Consider the following 19,669-nt stretch of genomic DNA (forward strand, 5'->3'; position numbering starts at 1 on the left):
CTTTTTCCTGTTTGCTTTATCAAATCATCATGATGACATGTATAATGGACCAGTATAATACCTTGTAGCAGAGGCAAGCAATCAAGATCTATTCAAACTAAGTTATGACATAGGGATAGATAATTGATTCTTGAAATAGAACTATAAAGGTGTACTGCTGGCCATAGAAACAGAAGAAAAATCTAGTTCTAAAGAAAAAGAAAACTATCAAGAATCAAAACAAAATGCCCCAAAGGTAGCAAAAGAGATGCCAATCCAGAAATACAGGAGGCAGTTAAAACATAAGGCAGGGAAAACTAGAAAAGAACGATCATAATATAATCAAAACACTAAACAGACAGAACAAAGAAAGTATATTGAAAGCAGCAACACGGATGGACTGATTCACAAATAAAGGCAGGCTCATGAGAATACCAGATTATTCAACTGAAAATTTAAAGCCAGAAAGGTTTGGAATGTTATTTTTTGTAACTGCTGAAAGAAAGAAACCACTGACCCAGACTGCTATGCTCAGAAAACCTCTGTGATAATTGAAGGAAAAATAAAAACTTTCCATGATGAAAATAGACTATAGGAATTTATGACCACTAAGCCAGCACTACAGGGGACACATGATGGAATGTTTCAAACTAAAGTGGAAAGCAAAGCCATCCAGGAGGCCTCAGGAAAGAATAAGCCATGACAGGATAATAGCTAAGTAAGAGAAGACAAGGGAATAAAACAAACACTAAAAAAAAAAAAAAAAAAAAAAAAAAAAAAAATCAACAAATCAGCAGTAATCAATGCACAACTTTCAGCAACTATGACTATTAGTGGTCTTAATTTATCAATCAAAAGACACATAGTATTAGATTGAATATAAAAGCAGAGATCAGCTATTTGTTGCCTCCAAGGAATGCACCTCACAACATAAAATAGACACCTTAGGCTTGAAGTATAGAAAAAGGTATTTGAAGCAAATGAACCCAGGAAACAAGCAGGTGTCGCTGTTATGATATCTGACAAAATAGACTTCAAACAAAGCTATTAAGAATAGATAAGGAATGTCATTTCATACTGATCAACAGACCACTCCATCAGGAGGATATTGCAATCCTAAAGATACATGCCCCAAAGTTTATCCCAGTTTCATAAAACTACTACTACTGAATGTAAAGTCACAGACTAAACCCAGCACAGTAGTTCAGGGTGACTTCAATACCCTACTCTCACCAACTGACAATCATCATGACAAAAAAATAAACAAAGAAATATTTTATTTAAATTATACCATATGATGGCTATTCCTGATTATCAACTTGACTACATCTATCAACTTAATTAAAATCCAAGCAGCTGTGAACACTTATGAAGGGTTTTTCTTAATTGGATCCTTTGAAGTAGAAAGACCTTAAATCCAAATCATTTGAGATCACAAGACATGCCCTAAATTTGAGACATACCTTCTGCTGGCAGCTTTAAAAAAAAAAAAAAAAGAACTTGAAAGAAGGAATCTTTTGTTTTTTCCTGCTTTCCCTCAATCTTGCTGACAAGTTCATTCCTTCACTGGTATTAGAGCCTACTTCTTTGGTATCCTGACATATACTGAAGACCAGCTGAGACATCGAGCCTCAAGGACTGACCAACTATTGGATTTTTGAACTGTCAGAGGACAACCATTGTTGGACTAGCAGAACCACTTCCTTTAAGATACTCTAATAAATCCCAGGTAGATGCATAGACAGACAGATAGATATGATAGAAAGTAGATATAATAGATGATAGATATAATAGAAAATAGATATAAATAGATATGATAGATGATTGATAGAGATGATTGGTAGATATAGATGGATTATTGATTGATAGATGATAGAAGATAGATAGATAGATAGATAGATAGATAGATAGATAGATAGATAATGACAGGTTCATTCTACAAGTTCTAGAGAACCCTGACTAACTTGCCATACATCAAGTATCTTAATAGACATCTACAGAGCATTCTATCCAAACACTGCAGATTACACATTTTGTTTTTCTCAGAAGCCCATGGAACTTTCTCTAAAATAGGTCATATGTTAAGATACAAAGAAAATTTTAACAAATACAGTGAAATAACTACTTGTAGTCTTTCTAATATAATGAAATAACATTACAGATGAGTGGTTCCCAATCTTCCTAATGCTGGGACCCTTGAATACAGTTCCTCATGTTGTGGTGACCCCAACCATAAAATTGTTTCATTTCTGCTTCATAACTGTAATTTTGCTACTGCTATGAATTGTAATGTAAACATGCAGAACATCTGATATGTGACCCCCAAACAGGTCACAACCCACAAGTTGAGGACTACTGCTACAAATCAACTGCAAAAGAAATCCCAGCACATAGAAAAACTAATGTAAATTAAACAACACAAGAAATCATGAACAAAAATGAAAATACAGCACATGAAAGTCTTAGAAAACAAATTTATAGCTCTATAGGGTCAAGAAAATATGTTCTCCATAGCATTATAGTAGCAGCTTTGTAAGAGGGACACCAGCACACTTGAAGAACTCTATCACTGTTCTTCCCTGGGTGCCCAACATTCCAGTGGGAGGAGCCACAGCTGCGTGGCAGTATAATTTAAATTGAAATGGGATTAATTACATCCTCAAGTAGCAAAGGCCAAATAGCAGCACTGAGTCAACAAAGGTAAGGTAAACATTTTTAATATAATGAGCAATAAAGGCAAAGCAATGCTCACAATGGCCTGACTTATATAGATTTTTGGCACTAGCTAGTTAATTATTAATAATCATGGTGTTCCTAGAAGTGAAGTGAATAGGAAGTCTACTAAATTCTCATTCAATCTGTAAAAGCAGAAAAATTCCTGAACAAGTGAACCAAAGCTACCTTGGATCACAGAAACAAAGAACCATGGTCCTTCAACCAATTTCCAGGCTTGAATCAGTTTAGATACAAAACTCCTCAAAGTACAGGCTGATTCTACTTGAAGAAGGACCCAGCTCCAACTCCAAAAAAAATAAAAAATAAAAAAAATAAAAAAATAAAAAAAATACTAATGACTCTTTCTCCCATCCTTACCCCAAAGGAGCTTTCTGCTAGGGTAACTGTACACCGGAGAAAATGAAATAATCAGACCATTTAGGGCCTACTAGACACTAGCTCTGAATTAATTCTTGGAGACCCCAACATCACTGTAGCCCTCCAGTTGAAGTAGGGGGCTTTATGAAGGTCAGATGAGCGAGGAAGTTTTAGCCAAATTCTGAATCATAGCAGCGCAGTAGGTTCCTGAACTCACCCTGGGTATATTTTCCCATTCCCAGAATGCATAATTGGAATAGATATACTTAGAAGTCAGAAGAATCTTCACATCCATTCCCTGATCTGTAGAGTGAGGGACATTATGGTTAGAAAGGCTAAATAGAAGCCATTAGCCTGCCTATACCAAGAAAAAAATGTGAATCAAAAACATTTTCACATCCCTGAAAATGATTACTCCATCAGGGTCTTTTGTTTGTTTTGTTTTTCGAGACAGGGTTTCTCTGTGTAGCTTTATGCCTTTCCTGGAACTTGATTTGTAGACCAGGCTGGCATCAAACTCACAGAGATCCACCTGCCTCTGCCTCCCGAGTGCTGGGATTAAAGGCATGCACCACCACCGCTCCGGCATCAGAGTCTTAAGAGATGCAAGGGTGGTAGTTTCCACTATATATCCCATTACCTCTCCTATTAAACCTGCATGGAAGATGGATTTATCATGAAGAATAACAGTTGATTATTGCAAATTTAATCAAGCACCGACTCCAAACAGCTGTTGGATCGAGGTGTGGTTTCCTTGCTTGAGCAGAGTTACCTATCTCCTATACCATGTATGCAGCTATTGATCATGCAAACACTTTAGTGTTTTGATTTAGTGTTATTGTGTTGGGATGTCTTTGCTTTGGTTTATTACTTTTTAGCTATATTCTTTAAATTGGAGTGTTTTCAACATTCAAAACACAACACAACTCACCATAACCACCACGCCCTCTACTACCACTGTCACCGCTAATACCACAACGAAGCACAGGCTTTGTTCCTCTGTAGATGCTGGTGCTCAACAGTTTCCACATCAGTGATTACTTTATGGTTTTACCTCCCTGTACTTTAGAGGTATTCTGCTGGCCATGTTTGGGTATATAGTGTAGTGACAGTGGCTCTGAGTTCCCAAGTCATGCAGTTCACAGAGGATTTGGGGCCACCAAACCAGTGACTCAACAAGAGTCTATGTTGCTGTTTTGTTTTAAATTGTAAAAATTTTAATTGCCTCCCTACTCTTGGGCTCTTACTTTCTTTCTGCCTTCTCATATTCAATGTTCCCTGAGCTGTGGTGATGTTGGAGTTAATAGAGGTGTCCCATTTAGAGCTGAACACCTAATCTCTTATTCTCAACACTACGATCAGTTACACATCTCTACATTGACTGCTGTCTACTGCAAATGAAGCATCTCTGAGGAAGGTCAACAGTAGTCCAGGTCTATGGGTATAAACAAATATTTAGAAGGTAGTTTGACAAATGACCATTTAGTAAAACAACAATACCAGGTTCTACAAAGGTTGTTTAAATTTTATTTTATCTATTTACTTATTTTTAATTTTTAAACATTTTGATACAATGCTGTGGGATAATGCTTTTATACACTGGTTTAATAAAACGCTGATTGGCCAGTAGCCAGGAAGGAAGTACAGGCAGGATAAGCAGACAAGGAGAATTCTGGGAAGAGGAAAGCTGAGTCAGAAGTTGCCAACCTGCCATCCAGGGGGCAGCACGTAATGGCACACAGGTAAAGCCACGGAACACGTGGCAACATATAGATTAACAGAAATGGGCTGAGTTTAAATGTCAGAGCTAGTCAGTAGTAAGCCTGAGCTAATGGTTGAGCAGTTTTAATTAATGTAATCCTCTGTGTTTTTACTTGGGTCTGAGTGACTGTAGACAGGGTGGGAAACAGGAAAACTTTCAGCTACATATACAGGTTTTTTTTTTTTTTTAAATGGCGCCTGTTACTGATCCAGTCAAGTTCTGAGAGGATAGGAGTTTTCTGGTGCTGCTTTTTAATCTATTCTGGTGTCATTTCATGCACCTTTGTTATGGTTTCTCCTGTTTTGCTGCTCTTCCTAGCATGCTACTGAAAGTGCAGTGAAGATTTTCTGTGTCTCCTGCTATCTGCTGTGGGTCCTCCTTCTCTCTGGGAGTGTAACTGAATATTATCTGAAAGAAAAACTTTACAAAGAAATAGACAAAATCCAGGCTGTCCTAAAAGGATTGCCTTGGTTTGGAGATGCGAACAGGAACTATTGAGAAAAGCTTCACTAGCAGAATACAAGAGATGGAAGAAAGAACCTCAGGCATCGAAGATAGAATAGAAGAAATGGATATATCAGTTAAAGAAAGTGTTAAATAGCCGGGCTGTGGTGGCGCACGCCTTTAATCCCAGCACTCGGGAGGCAGAGGCAGGCGGATCTCTGTGAGTTCGAGGCCAGCCTGGGCTACCAAGTGAGTCCCAGGAAAGGCGCAAAGCTACACAGAGAAACCCTGTCTCGAAAAGCCAAAAAAAAAAAAAAAAAAAAAAAAAAAAGAAAGTGTTAAATATAAAAAATTCCCGACATAAAACATCAAGGAAATCTGAGATCATGTTGGAGCCCACTAGGTTTTCTAGTGGCTGTATCCAGAAGGACTGCATAAGAGGTTGATTGGACCACAGGCCTGGGTACCAGGTATCTGTAACTAGCAAGGGGGAGGTCTTTTGCTCCATCCCTTGGCATTGTTATAAATAGACCTTTGGAATAAAGTTCTGGGCCTATGGATAAGGATCCAAGCCCACCCAAGTCTATCCTGTGCTTTCTCTCTGTTTCTCTCTCCTTATTTCTAACTAAAAGTCTCTTATCCTTCATTCCTCAAGAGTTCCTGGGGTAAATAATAGTGGGGGCTGGTCCTCTACAAGATCAAAGCTAAGAATAATAGGGATATTGGAAAAAATTCCAGCTCAAAGATCCAGAAATATTTTCAACAAAATAATAGAAGAAACATTTCCTGACCTAAAGAAGGAGGTATCTATAAAGGTACAAGAAGCATACAGAACACCAAATAGATTGGACCAGAAAAGAAAGTTCCCTTGCCACATGATGATCAAGACATAAAACAAACAGACCAAAAAAGAATATTAAAAGCTTCAAAGGAAAAAGAACAAGTATTGTATAAAGGCAGACCTATTAGAATTACACCTGACTTCTCAATGGAAACTCTAAAATGCAGAAGGGCCTAAACAGAAGTGATCAGATGTCCTGCAGACTCTAAGAGACCATAGATGCCACCCCCGACTATTATACCCAACAAAAATTTCAGTCACCATAGATGAAGAAAATAAGATAGTCCATGATAAAGTTAAATTTAAACAGTATCTACAAATCCAGCCCAGCAGAATGTGCTAGAAGGAAACTCCAACCCAAGGAGGTTAACTACAACCATGAAAACACAGGAAATAAATAATCACACATTAGGAAAACCAAAAGAAGGGAAGCAGTACCATCACTACCACCATTGCCACCACCACCAACATCAAAATAACAGGAATCAACGACCATTGTTCATTGATAGCCCTCAATATCAGTGGTCTCAATACCCCCATCCCAAAGATACAGACTAACAGAATGGATACAATAACAGCATCTATCCTCTGCTGCATATAAGAAACACACCTCAATATCAAGGATAGACATGACCTCAGGGTAAAGGGTTGGAGAAAGATATTCTAAGCAAATGAATGTAAGAACCAAGCTGGTGTAGCCATTTTACTATCTAACAAAATAGACTTTAAGCCAAAACTAATCAAAAGAGGTAGGGGAGGACATTACATACTCACCAAAGGAAAAAATCCACTAAGATGACATTTCTTTTTTTTTTTTAAGATGACATTTCAATTTTTAACATCAATGTCCCAAACGTAAGGGTACCCAGATTTGTAAAAGAAACACCACACAGCTTAAATCACATACTGACCCTCACACACTGATAGTGGGAGGCTTTAATATGCTACTCTCACCAATGGATAGGTCATTCAGCTAAAAACTAAACAGAGAAACACTGGTGCTAATAGATGTTATAAACCAAATGGACTTAACAGATATCTACAGAACATTTCACCCAAACTCAAAGGACTTTACCTTTTTTTCAGAACCTCATGGAACTTTCTTCAGAATTGACCACATTCTTGATCACAAAGCAAATCTTAATAAAGAAAATTGAAATAACTCCCTGCATCCTATCAGACCACCATGGGTTAAAGCTGGATTTTAACAAGAGAAACAACAGAAAGCTTACAAACTCATGGAAACTGAACAGCTCTCTACTGAATGAAAGATGGTTCAAGACAAAAATAAAGAAAGAAATGATTTTCTAGAATTCAATGAAAGTGAATACATAGCATACCCAAACTTATGGGACACAATGAAAGCAGTACTAAGAGGAAAATTCATAGCACTAAGTGCCTTATAAAAAATTGGAGAGATTTTATACTAGCAACTTGACAGCATATTGAAAGCTCTAGAACAAAAAGAAGTAATCATACCCAAGAAGAGTGGACAGCAAGAAATGATCAAACCCAGGGCTGAAATCAATACAATAGAAACAAAGAGAACACTACAAAGAATCAATGAAACAAAGAGTTGGTTCTTTGAGAAAACCAACAAGATAGACAAGTCTTTATCCACACTAACTAAAAGACAGAGAATATCCAAATTAACAAAATTAGAAATAAAAAGGGCATGATGACAGACACCAAGGAAATTGAGAGAATCATAAGGACATACTTTAAAAACCTATACTCCAACAACTTGGAAAATGTAAAAAAAAAAAAAAATGGATAATTTCCATGATAGGTACCATTTACCAAAGTTAAATCAAGATCAGATTAGAAATTTAAATAGACCTATAACCCCTAGAGAAATAGAGACAGTCATTAGAAGTCTCCCAATCAAAAAACAAAAACAAAAAACAAACAAACAAACAAACAAACAACAAAACCCAGAGCCAGACAGTTTAGCACAGAATTTTGCTAGATTTTCAAAGAAAAATTAATGCTAATACTCCTCAAATTATTCCACAGGATAGAAACAGAAGGAACATTGCCCAATTCATTTTATGAGGCCACAGTTACCCTGATACCTAAACCACATGAAAATAGAGAATTACAGACCAATTTCCTTCATGAACATAGATGTAAAAATACTCAATAAAATACTTGTAAACCAAATCCAAGGATATGTCAAAAAGATTATCCATCATGATCAATGGGCTCCATTCCAGAGATGCAGGGATAGTTCAACATATGAAAATCAGTTAATGTAATCCACCATATAAATTAACTGAAAGAAAAAAAAGTATGATCATCTCATTAGATGTGGAAAAAGCTTTTTGAAAAATCCAACACCCTTCATGATAAAAGTCCCATCGGGATTAGGGACACAGGGGACATACCTAAACACAATAAAGGCAATTTACAGCAAGCCTATAGCTAACATAAAATTAAATGGAGAGAAACTCAAAGCAATTACAATAAAATCAGGAGCAGGAGAAAGTTGTCCACTATCCATATCTATTCAATATAGCACTTGAAGTCTTAGCTAGAACATTAAGCAACTGAAGGGAGATCAAGGGGATACAAATTGGAAAGGAGGAAGTCAAAGTATTTTTATTGCAGATGATATGATAGTATACTTAAGTGACCCTAAAAATTCTACCAAGGAACTCCTACTGCTGATAAGTACTTTCAGTCAAATGGCTGGATAGAAAATTAACTAAAATCAGTAGCCCTTCTATATACAAATGACAAATTGACTGAGAAAAAAATCTTGGAAACAACACCTTTCACAATATCTTCAAATAATATAAAATATCTTGGGGGTAACTCTAACCAAGCAAATCAAAGACTTGTATGATAAAAACTCCTAAGTCTTAAAAAACAAAACAAAACAAAAAACAAAACTCCAAGTCTTTGAAGAAAGAAATTTGTAGATGTAACCAACCGTCTTATTAAACAAGAAACACAGAACCAATGTAAAAGAGAAATCCAAGAGGTCAGAGCTCAGAGCTAAAATCTTACCCTTCCTCCTGTGGTGGTCCTAGCTCTCCGAAAGAGAGCTACTTCCTGTGTGTATGTCTTTTCATAGTCTTTTTGTTCTGCCTTCTCATTGGTTGTGCCTCGTCACTGTATGTACAGCCCCCCAGGTCTTAAAGGCATATGTCTCCAATGCTGGCTATATCCCTGAACACACAGAGATCTACCTAGCTCTTCTACCAAGTGCTGGGATTAAAGGCGTGTGCCACCACGGCCACACTCTTGCTATGGCTCTAATAGCTCTGACCCCCGGGCAACTTTATTTACTAACATACAATTAAAATCACATTTCAGTACAATTAGAATACCACCACAGAAATTGAAGAAGATATCATAAGATGGAAAATTCTCCCATGCTCATGGATTTATAGGAGTAACACAGTATATATGGTCATCTTACCAAATGAAATTTACAGATTCAATGCAATCCCCACTAAAATTCCAGCGTAATTCTTCACAGACATTGAAAGGATAATTCTCGGCTTCATATGGAAACAGGAAAAACTCAGGATACCTAAAACAAATCCTGAGCAATAAAAGAACTTCTGGAGGGTTCACCATTCCTGATATCATTATGTTGTTTTTCTGTTGGCTTAGTGGCCACACCTGAACCTACTGATATTTTAACTCCCCTCTGTGTCCTGTGGCCCCCAAAGTCAGCAAACTGAAGCTCGGACTCTGTCTTGGCAGGATTTCCAGTTCCACTGGCACTGGCTCGGCTGCAGCCAACAAATGTAGGTTTTAACTAAGGCTCTATTGTTCTATTTACCAATAAAGACTTGGGAGTCATGTTAGGGTGAAAACTTGCTAGATCAGAGAAGCTGAAAAGGAACCAGCTGACCTTTCTTTTTGTCTGGAGACCCAGCAAAAGAGCATCTCTCCACTCATCCCAAACCAAAAAGACCTCAAATCTCTAAGTCCCTCCCTACTCCTTCCTGTGTGTGTCTCTCTATCCATATTCCTGGGTCTTCCTTACTTTCTTTGGTTGATTCCTGTCAACTAGTCACTGGATTCACCCCCTGATCCAAGGTTAATTTTATTAACACAGTCTTAGAGTTTCATAGTATGATCAAATATCCCGCAACAAAGTTATACTACAGAGATATAGTAATAAAAACGACATGGCATTGGCATAAAAGAAGACACGTTGATTAATGGAATCAAAATGAAGACCCAGGCATAAATCCACATTCATATAGACACCTGATTTTTGATAAAGAAACCAGAAAAACACACTGGAAAAGACATCCTCAACAAATGGTGCTGGTCAAACTGGGTGTCTTGCATGTAGAAGAATATGAATAGATCCATACTTACCAGCCTGCACAAAACTCAAGTCCAGGTGAATCAAAGACCCTAACAAAAAACCAGATCTGCTCAACCTGGTAAGGAGAAAGTGGGGACTAGCCTTGAACACACTGGCACAGGAGAAGGCTTTTTCAACAGCATACCAATAGCACAGGCACTAAAATCAACAACTAATAAATGGGGCCTTATGAAACTGAAAAGCTCCTGTAAGGCAAAGCACACAGTCATTCTGAAAAGGTGGCAACCTATAGAATGGGAAAAGATTTTTTTTCCAACTCTACATCAGCTAAAGGATTAAAAAACTAGATACCAAAACAACAACAACAACAACAACAACAACAACAACAACAACCCTAAATAATCCTATTAAAATGGGGTATAGATCTAAACAGAGAATTCTCAATAGAGGAAACTCAAATGGCTGAGAAACACTGAAAGAACATCAACATCTTTAGCCACAGGGAAATTCACATCAAAACTATTTTCCAGTGGTGGGACTGGGTTTTATTCAGTTGAGTTATTGGCCAGTGGAGTCCCATGAAGGTCCCTAAACAACTCAGGCTGATGCTAGGACAGAGGTTGTTCTCTGAAAATAACAGTGGGGCCTCATTGCTGTTCTCTGAAAATAACAGTGGGGCCACATAGCTCCTTGAACATGGAGAGGTCAAGCTGGTACCTACGTGAAGACTTCACCCCTACATTCTAGTCTCTTTGGCATGGAAAGGTACTCTGCAGGCTACAGAAAGAGAAACCTGGACACTAACCCACTCATAAAACCCTTGACATACAATCTATCCTGCCTGCAAGATGGGCTGGGACGATGGTAGAACTGAACTTGTGGAAGTGGCCAACTAATGTCTGGTTTAACTTGAGATTCATGCCATAAGAGGCAGCCCGTGCCCTTCATTGCCTGGATGTCCAGGAACTGGAGACTGGATAATTCAGAGACCTAGGGTATAATGAAACACAACTGGCAAAAAAGAATCAATGAAATAATTCCTAATGATATTCTGTTATACTTACAGATGCCTTGTCCAGTCATCATCAGAGAAGCTTCCTCCAGCAGTAGATGAGATAGGTGCAGACCCACAACCAGATATTATCCAGAGAGAGAGAGTCTAAATTCTCCAATTTAGAGGAGGTCTCCATAGGGTTCCTCCACTTGGAGCTCAGGGAACCTCACTAAAGAGTGGGAGGAAAGTCTGTAGGAGTCAAGAGGGGATGGAGGATACCAGAAAAATATGGCCCACTGAATCAGCTAAACAGGGCTCATAAGGACTCCCAGAAACTGAAGTAGCAAACACGGGGCGTGCATGGGTCAGCACCAGGTCCTCTGGCTGTATGTTATGGCTGTTAGCTTTTTTTTTTTTTTTTTTTTTTTTTTTTTTTTTTTTTTTTTTGTGGGACTCCTAATTGTGGGAACAGGTTTTTTCTGACTCTTTTGCCTGCACTTGGGACTCTTTTCCTCCTATTGGGTTGCCTTGTCCAGCCTCAGTATGAGGGATTTTACTTTGCCATATTGTGTCCTGTTTTGTTGTGTTTGATTATTGTCTCTTGGAGGCCTGCTCTTTTCTGAATGAGAACAGAAGGGGAGTGGATCTAGGGGAGAGGGGAGATGGGGGGACATTGGGAGGACTAGAGGGAGGGGGAACTGTGGTCAGGATGTATTGTATGAGAGAAGAATCTATTTTCAATTAAAAAATATGGCCAAGCATTTTTGTTTTTATCTATCTAATCTAATCTACTAATCTAATCTAATCTAATCTAATCTAATCTAATCTATCTATCTATCTATCTGTTGTGTGTGCATGTGAGTGCCACAGAGCATATATGAATGCTATTTATTTATTTGTTTGTTTATTTATTTAATTTTATAATGTGTGTGTGCATGTGAGTACCACAGAGCATATATGGATGTTAGAGAATCACATGTAAGAGACAGTTGTCTCCTTCCACTCTGTAAACTATGGAGATCAAACTCAAGTTGTTGGGTTTTTTTGGGAGAAGGATTCTGCCTTAGGTTTTAAACAATCTTAATGATTATTGTTTATTATTTTATGTGTATTGGTGTCTTGCCTGTATGTTTGTTTGTCCACCATATATATGAGGTTCCCGTAGAAGCCAGAAGAAAGTCTTGGATTCCCCTGGGATTGTAGCCACTGATGATTGTGAGCTGCCATATGGATGCTGGCAACTGAATCTGGGTCTTCTAGAAGTGCTGCAGAGTACTTTTAACTGCTGACTTACCTCCTCTGACACCCAATAGTGTTTTAAAAGTAAAATATTTAATAGCATTTACATAATTAAACATTACATTAATTACTATGTAGTACAAATGCAACAGAGATTATATATACAGAAGCTTAGATATACTTGATAGGATTTTTTTTCAATACCTGCAAGAGCTGCTTTGTAAGTAACAGATCAACAAAATTTGTAGAGTAAATTAAGATGTAACTAAAGTGTGTTTTGCATTTAATAACAACACTTTCCTTCCATTCTCCTAAGAAATGTTTGGTAGAATCATCAGCATTAATAAATGTCCTTATATTGAGGCTCATCTGGTGTGCTGGTTAGTTTTTCTTGTCAACTTGACACAACATAGTCACCTAGGAAGAGAGAACCTCAATTGAGGAATGGTCCAGATCACATTGGCCTATAGCTTTGTCTATGAGAGACTGTCTTGATGGACAATTGAAGTGGGAGGGCCCTTCTCACTTTGGGTGGTACCATACCTAGGCAGGTGGGTCTGGGCTGTAGAAGTTATCTGGGCATGAGCCAGAAAGTAAGTTAGTAAGCAGTCTTCTTCCATGGTTTTTGCTTGAGTTCCTGCCCTGACTTTCATTAATGATAGATTGTACCTGGAAGTGTAAGACAAATAAATCCCATCCTCCACTAAGCTGATTTTGTGCAGAGTATTTAATCATAGCTATAGAATAATACACCTGGAGTATGCTGTATAGCTCACTCTTATAAGAGGTCTCTCAATTTAACCTGAGATTTGGAAAGGATACCTGTATACCATGATATTTAAGTGGCATACATGCAGCTTTTCTGTCTCTATCTGCTATTATATGGATGTGGTTTGAGTGTGGTTCCAAGAGTGTGTTTTAAAAGCTTACTCCTCAGCTTGACAATGTTGGGATATGGTGGAACATATAAGAAGAATATAGTAGAAACGGAAGATGTAAGTTAGCTGGGTAATGGGAGTATCTGTCCTCAAAATAAATTAAGGTAGTTCTTGTGGGATTCCAGTTCTCATTAGAATAATGAAATCCTACTTTCTGTCTGCCTGTTTCATAATGTGGTTGATCCCTCTTGCATATGCTTCATATACTGTGATGATGTTCTCCGTGAGGTCTTCACTGGACCTCAGCTGAGGCTGGTGTTTTGCTCTTAAACCTCTAAGATGTGAAGTAAATAAGTCCCTGCTCTGGAGTAGTGCTATGATGCTCATATTTCTTGATGTATTTCTTGTGTGTCTTTGGAAAGGTCACTTACTCATCTGATGCTTTTATTTCTAGAGCTTCAAAGGATGACATATTCTCTTTTTGAGATGTCTGCTAAGATGCACCATTTCAGTTGCTGAAAATCAAAACAAAATACATCTCATGAAAGATACTTAAAATTCTTTGAGAAAAACATTTGAAAGTATGAAGGCATTTCAGAATCATGTTCTAATTGCACTAAACTGTGTTGTAATTAGAAATAGTACAGAGTAAGGATAGAGTATAATGATGATATTATATTTAGGGTTTTTTTTTGGTGAAGGTTTTAAGAGATTTTTTTTAAAATGAATTTTATGTTCTTATATTTTATTTTTACTTATTCTTCTGAGAGTAGTTTGGACACGATGTTTAGTAAATGTTTCTTACAGTTGAAGGGTACAGAATGTATTTAATAGAATACATTTACAAAAATATTATAACCATTATTTCCTTGACTATAGCAGTTCAAGTAATTGATTGGAGCTTTTATGTTTGCATAAACATGCTTCATTTATCCTGTAATTCTTTTTATAGGATCTTACAATGTGAGAATTTTATTAAAATTACAGTTCTATTATGTGGGAAAAGTTGTTGAAGGTTTGGAAGTCCCTCAAAAAATCTCATTAATCTTTACCTCTTCTTTCAGCTTGCAGCCATTAGTGATGTGTTTGTGGAAAACTACGTCCCTGGCAAACTTTCTGAGATGGGCCTAGGGTATGAAGATGTAGACAAGATTGCTCCTCACATCATCTACTGTTCCATCACAGGTATTTCAACCCTGTGCTATCTTTAGTGAGATTTTTTTCTTCTATAAGAAACTTGCATTCCTTCTCCCAAAGCCACAGAAACTGCTAAACAGAACTATTAAGGACCTAAACTGGACATTTCATAGATTTATTGGCTACTTGTGTTTCTTTTCTGATTTGGCAAATTCATATTTATACATAATTATAGTTAGGATCAAAACGTATTCTGGGTCTTCAGTTATTATTGTGGAACCTTGAGTTTTCTTCCAGTTCTCAAATTCTGTAGTTTAAAAAATTCTTATTTATTTTATGTATATGAGTGACCTGTCTCCATGCACACCAGAAGAGGGAATCAGATCTCATTACATATAGTTGTGAGTCACCATGTAATTGCTGGGAGTTGAACTGGAGACCTCTGGAAGAGCAGCCAGTGCTCTTAACCACTGAGCCATTTCTCCAGCCCTTTGTCCTTTTTTTTTGACTCAGGGTCTCATCTAGACCATGCTGACCCTGAACCTTCTATGTTGTAGCTGAGGATGATCTTGAACTCCTAATCCTTCTGTCTCTATTTTCTGAGTGCTAGTCTTACAAGTGTGTGCTACCATATGGCCTCAAAATGTCTGATATAATGAAGAAAAGTCCTTGGAGAAAGATGATATAAGCTAGTTTTTCTCAGCTAAGAGGAAAATGGGTGGATCACATGGTTTTTAGTGGTAGGGCTAGGGGATTAAGGAGGAATGGGGCAAGGCAGTCTGGAATAAAACTCCTGTCATCTATCTCGATTTCCCTTCCTTACTACCTCCTGACAATCTTTAGAATAATATCTGCACAGTGTCCTGAATTGCTAAGGGACCTGAGGCTACATAACTATTTAATGGTAAATAGTTTTAAAGCCCAAGCTTCTTACATTAAAAATGTTAAACATTCTTAGACACCATGGAAATGCAAATCAAACCTGCATTGAGATTCTGCCTCCCCCAATCAGAGTGGCTATCCTTAAGAAAACAAGCAACAAAACTTTGGTGGTGGTCGGGGCTGGGGCGAGGGGTCCTGGGAATCGTACACCTTTGATGAGAATGTAAGTTTTTCTGGCAACTGTGGAAATGAATAAGAATAGTATCTCAAAAACCTAAAGTTAGAAATAACATATGATTCAGCTATGCCACTCCTGGGTCTATGCCAAAATGGATCAAAGTCAGCATATGTTGGAAATATCTAATAGTGCTTATTGCCGCACTACGCACAATAGCTTTTTAATGGAATCAGTGTAGTTTGACCATCAACACATAAACAGATAAGGAAAATGTAGAGTAGAGACACAGTTAAGTTTTAATTAACTATAAAGAAGAAAGAAATTATGTCAGTTGTAGAAAAATGAATGAAACTAGAGGTCATTATGTTAAACAAAATAAGACTCAGAAAGACAAATATTACGTTTCCTCTCATATATTGAATCTAGAGTTTTAAAAAAATGAAATCAGAAGAGAAGCTATTTGGAAAGAGGGATAAGGATCATCAGGAAGGGGTAGGAAATTTAATGTGGGTAAATATGATCAAAATAGATACATAAATGAAAATTACATCATGAAACCCATTATTGTGTAAATCCCCCAAGCTTTTTGATTTAATATTAAGTGATTCATCACCTTCCATACTTTGACAGTCATTGTGAAATGCTATGGTGAAACACCATGGTCAGAACAACTTGGGGAGGAAAGGGTATATTTCATCTTAGTGCTTATAGTACAACATCTATGTAAATCAGGGAAGGGACTTAAGGCAGGAACCTGGAAGCAGGAACTGCAGTAGAGGCCACAGAGGAGTGAGTCCTGCTTACTGGCTTGCTCCCCATGACTCCTTAGTCTGCTTTCTTACAGCACACAGGACCATGGTGGCACCAGCAACAGTAAGATAGATAGGCTCTCCCACATCTGTCACCAAGAAAGTTGCACCACAGGCTGGCCCACAGGCCAATCTGGTGGGGACATTTTCTCAATTGAGGTTTCCACTTCCCATATGACTTAGCTTGTGTCACACTAGCAGAAGACTGGCCAGCACAAGTGCTGACATGCGCTTTGTGATCAGAGGATGTTGAGCAGCTCTACCTGAGATTTGCTTTGGCCACTCTCTTTCATCTATTGTTAATAATATTTGAACCAGTAGATGTCAGGAGCAAAGCAACTAGTCAGAAAGTCTAGTCAACAGATCATTTGAAAGCAAAAATCATCTATGAGATGTGAGTTTGCGTGGATATAAAGCAAGATTCATTTCTTTTGTAGAAGTTTGTCATTTTTGCTAGATTTCTTTTTAATTTTTAAAACTAAGACTGATTATACCAGTCTAATGTTGCACAGGCCATCATGGGGATTCTTGTCTTTCCTGATGTTTCTCAGTGTTGCTACTGTATTGTCAGTGCTGCCCAAGTCCAATTTGGCCCCCTTTGGAGTTGGCTGTATTACTGATGAGAGTAATGTTCAAATGCCTGGGATTTGCTTTAGCGAAGCCCGACAATTGTATAGTTGAAATTGCCCCAATCTGTGAAACCTGGCACACTAAACGAAAATGCTAAACTGATTTCAAATGCGGAAGGGCCTGGTTGTTATTTCTGTGGTCTTTATCATTTCAGAGAAAGCTGAATGTGAACAGTAGGGGGCAGTGTTTAAAAAGCTATTGTTCACTAGCAATTACTTTTTGCAAAAACGGCATTGCTTTCTGTGAACCTGAGTAGGGCAAATCTCTAATGGTACAGATTTATACTTTTTAAATGGAAGACTTTAAAAAATTATATTATTAATAATATTTTTTAAAAATTGAAAATAATTTAAAACTTATCAAAATTTAAATGATTAAAATCACTTAAAAAATGGTTACCCCGCACCTTTCTATACTTGTACATCTACAAAGCTACCTCTTTTAACTATGTAAAGTTGTGTCTTTGGAGCATGTTTTTAATAAAAAAATTTAACAGTGTGAATCCTTTCCATCACACTTAAAAATATTTCTTTTTTTTCTATTTGTCTACTCCATTACTCTTTCCTTCTGGAAGGATAAACATGACAGTATTTGACTAGATTGAACTTTGGTGGGAACAGTGAATATCCTTTAGTAAAACTTCCTTTGGGGTGGGGAATTCGGGAAAGGAGGTGGCTTGGAAAATGAAACTTTGATTTTGCTTCTCCATCATTAGTATCTTCTTAATCTCCACCCTCTATGGTTAAGATTCCTCTTGAGGAAAGGGCCTGGCAAGGGATACTAAGGGCTCAATTCAGAGAACATACCCAAGGGTTTAGACTTACTCTTTAGCTCTAAGTAGAAAGACCTTGGAGCATGCCTCTGAAACACAAGGAGAGCATATATTAGAACCAAAGGACAAGAATAGCCAAGCCAGTTTTTAGTAAGAACCACGGCAGCATATTTCCCTGTTAAATATTAAGGCTTAACAAATGATGTTGTGAGTGTACTATGTTAGAAACATAGATAATCATATTTGTGTCTTTATTCCACGTCAGATTTATTGAGTAAAAATAAATTCATAAGGTATGGCAGTTTTGTCAGCAACAATTTGTTGAGCAGCCCATTCTTCTCCATAGATCTAGCTGAGCCAAATACAAGTTATTTTATGACAATTTTATTTACTAATATTAACTCTCAGATCAGAGCTTTCATTACACATCACACAGTAAATCTCTGTATATTATAGAGTGGTTTCAAAGGGGTTAAAAAGGCCATAGCAGAATTAAAGGGGTTTCAAAGAGGCCTGAGAAGCAGAACTTATAGAGAGGGAAAGAGTCTATGGGATAACAAAATGATGCTGCAGATGTTGCTGCTGAATCAGGCTGCAGGGCCCAAGCTGAGCTGCAAAAATGAGGTTTAGTGGAAGCTATAGAGGCAAAGGGCAGGACTGGGTCTAGACAGATGAATGGGTGGATGGACAGATAGCAATTCAAGAAAGCTGTGTCAAGAGTGGGAATGGAGCTGAGCTGAAGTCTCTGGGACAGCCAGGAGCCCATCCTCCCTGTCCATCCCTGGACATACGCTGGGTAGTCAGTTGACAGGTGGGACAAATACCATTGCAGTGTTGTGTTTCCTCATTCATGGGGTCTGGGTGAGGCAGTTAGACTCTTTTGTCAGTGTGGTATGTCGGATAATTTCTTGATCCTGTTTAATTAATTTATTTATTTGATATGGTTTTAATAGCCCATATGCTTCTATAGTCCACATTTACTTAATAAATTTATAGGGTTGCGCCCTTTCTTACTTTAGGAATGAGTTGTTTATCAGCCTATGCTTTGTGGTTGGGGCCGGACAGATGGTGCTGTGTACATGTCCACCAAAGTACAGAGTGAAATGCTGCTTGCAAAAAGGAGTCTATACAATGCAATGCACAGTCAGAAAACCTATTTTAGACAATATAAAATAGCTTAGGGTAGTGCACAGCCTGATCTCAACAAATGTATTTTTCAGACAATTATGGTGGAATCATTTCCTAGCAGTATGAAGAAATACAATGAGCTTTTAGTTTGTTCTATATATTGAAAAATGTTTTAAGTACTAAGTATGAAAATTCAAACTTTAAAATATTTTGAAAATAATATGTTTTGAGAAAATTATAGGAGAATATCTTCATGACTAAAGTGTAAGAAAGAGTTTTGTAGACAACGGAGAGTACAAACCACAAAGAAAAATGTTGGTCAATTTGACTACTTTTTAAAATTAAAAACTTTTGTGCATCAAAAGGTACCATTAAAAAGTTAAAAGATAAGTCATAAAATCTTGGAAGAAAAATCTAGAATGAAAAAAAAAATCAAATTAAATAGGAAAAAGAGGTCCAGTTTAACAGAAAAAAGAACAAGTTCTAAAAAGGAAACTTAAAATTAGTAAATATGATACTCAGCCTGATTTTTCTTCAGGAAATGCACTCCACACCCATGAGTTTAATAAGCATTTAAGTATGACATCACAAAACATGAGCAGCCCCATG

The 19,669-nt window shown here is 37.4% G+C and overlaps 1 protein-coding gene across 4 annotated transcripts in view; it reads left to right on the forward strand.

Annotated features, from left to right (window-relative positions):
- Sugct (succinyl-CoA:glutarate-CoA transferase) overlaps positions 1–19,669 on the forward strand; it is a 737,591-nt gene that overhangs the window by 28,225 nt on the left and 689,697 nt on the right. For all 4 annotated transcript variants that reach the window (XM_037205923.1, XM_037205925.1, XM_028860083.2 and 1 more), the window contains exon 6: positions 14,589–14,709. In XM_037205923.1, the coding sequence (XP_037061818.1) occupies positions 14,589–14,709 (121 nt within the window). The remainder of the gene's footprint in view (positions 1–14,588; positions 14,710–19,669) is intronic.

The sequence above is a fragment of the Peromyscus leucopus genome, chromosome 5 (genome assembly GCF_004664715.2).
Source record: "Peromyscus leucopus breed LL Stock chromosome 5, UCI_PerLeu_2.1, whole genome shotgun sequence".
NCBI classification, from domain to species: Eukaryota; Metazoa; Chordata; class Mammalia; order Rodentia; family Cricetidae; genus Peromyscus; species Peromyscus leucopus.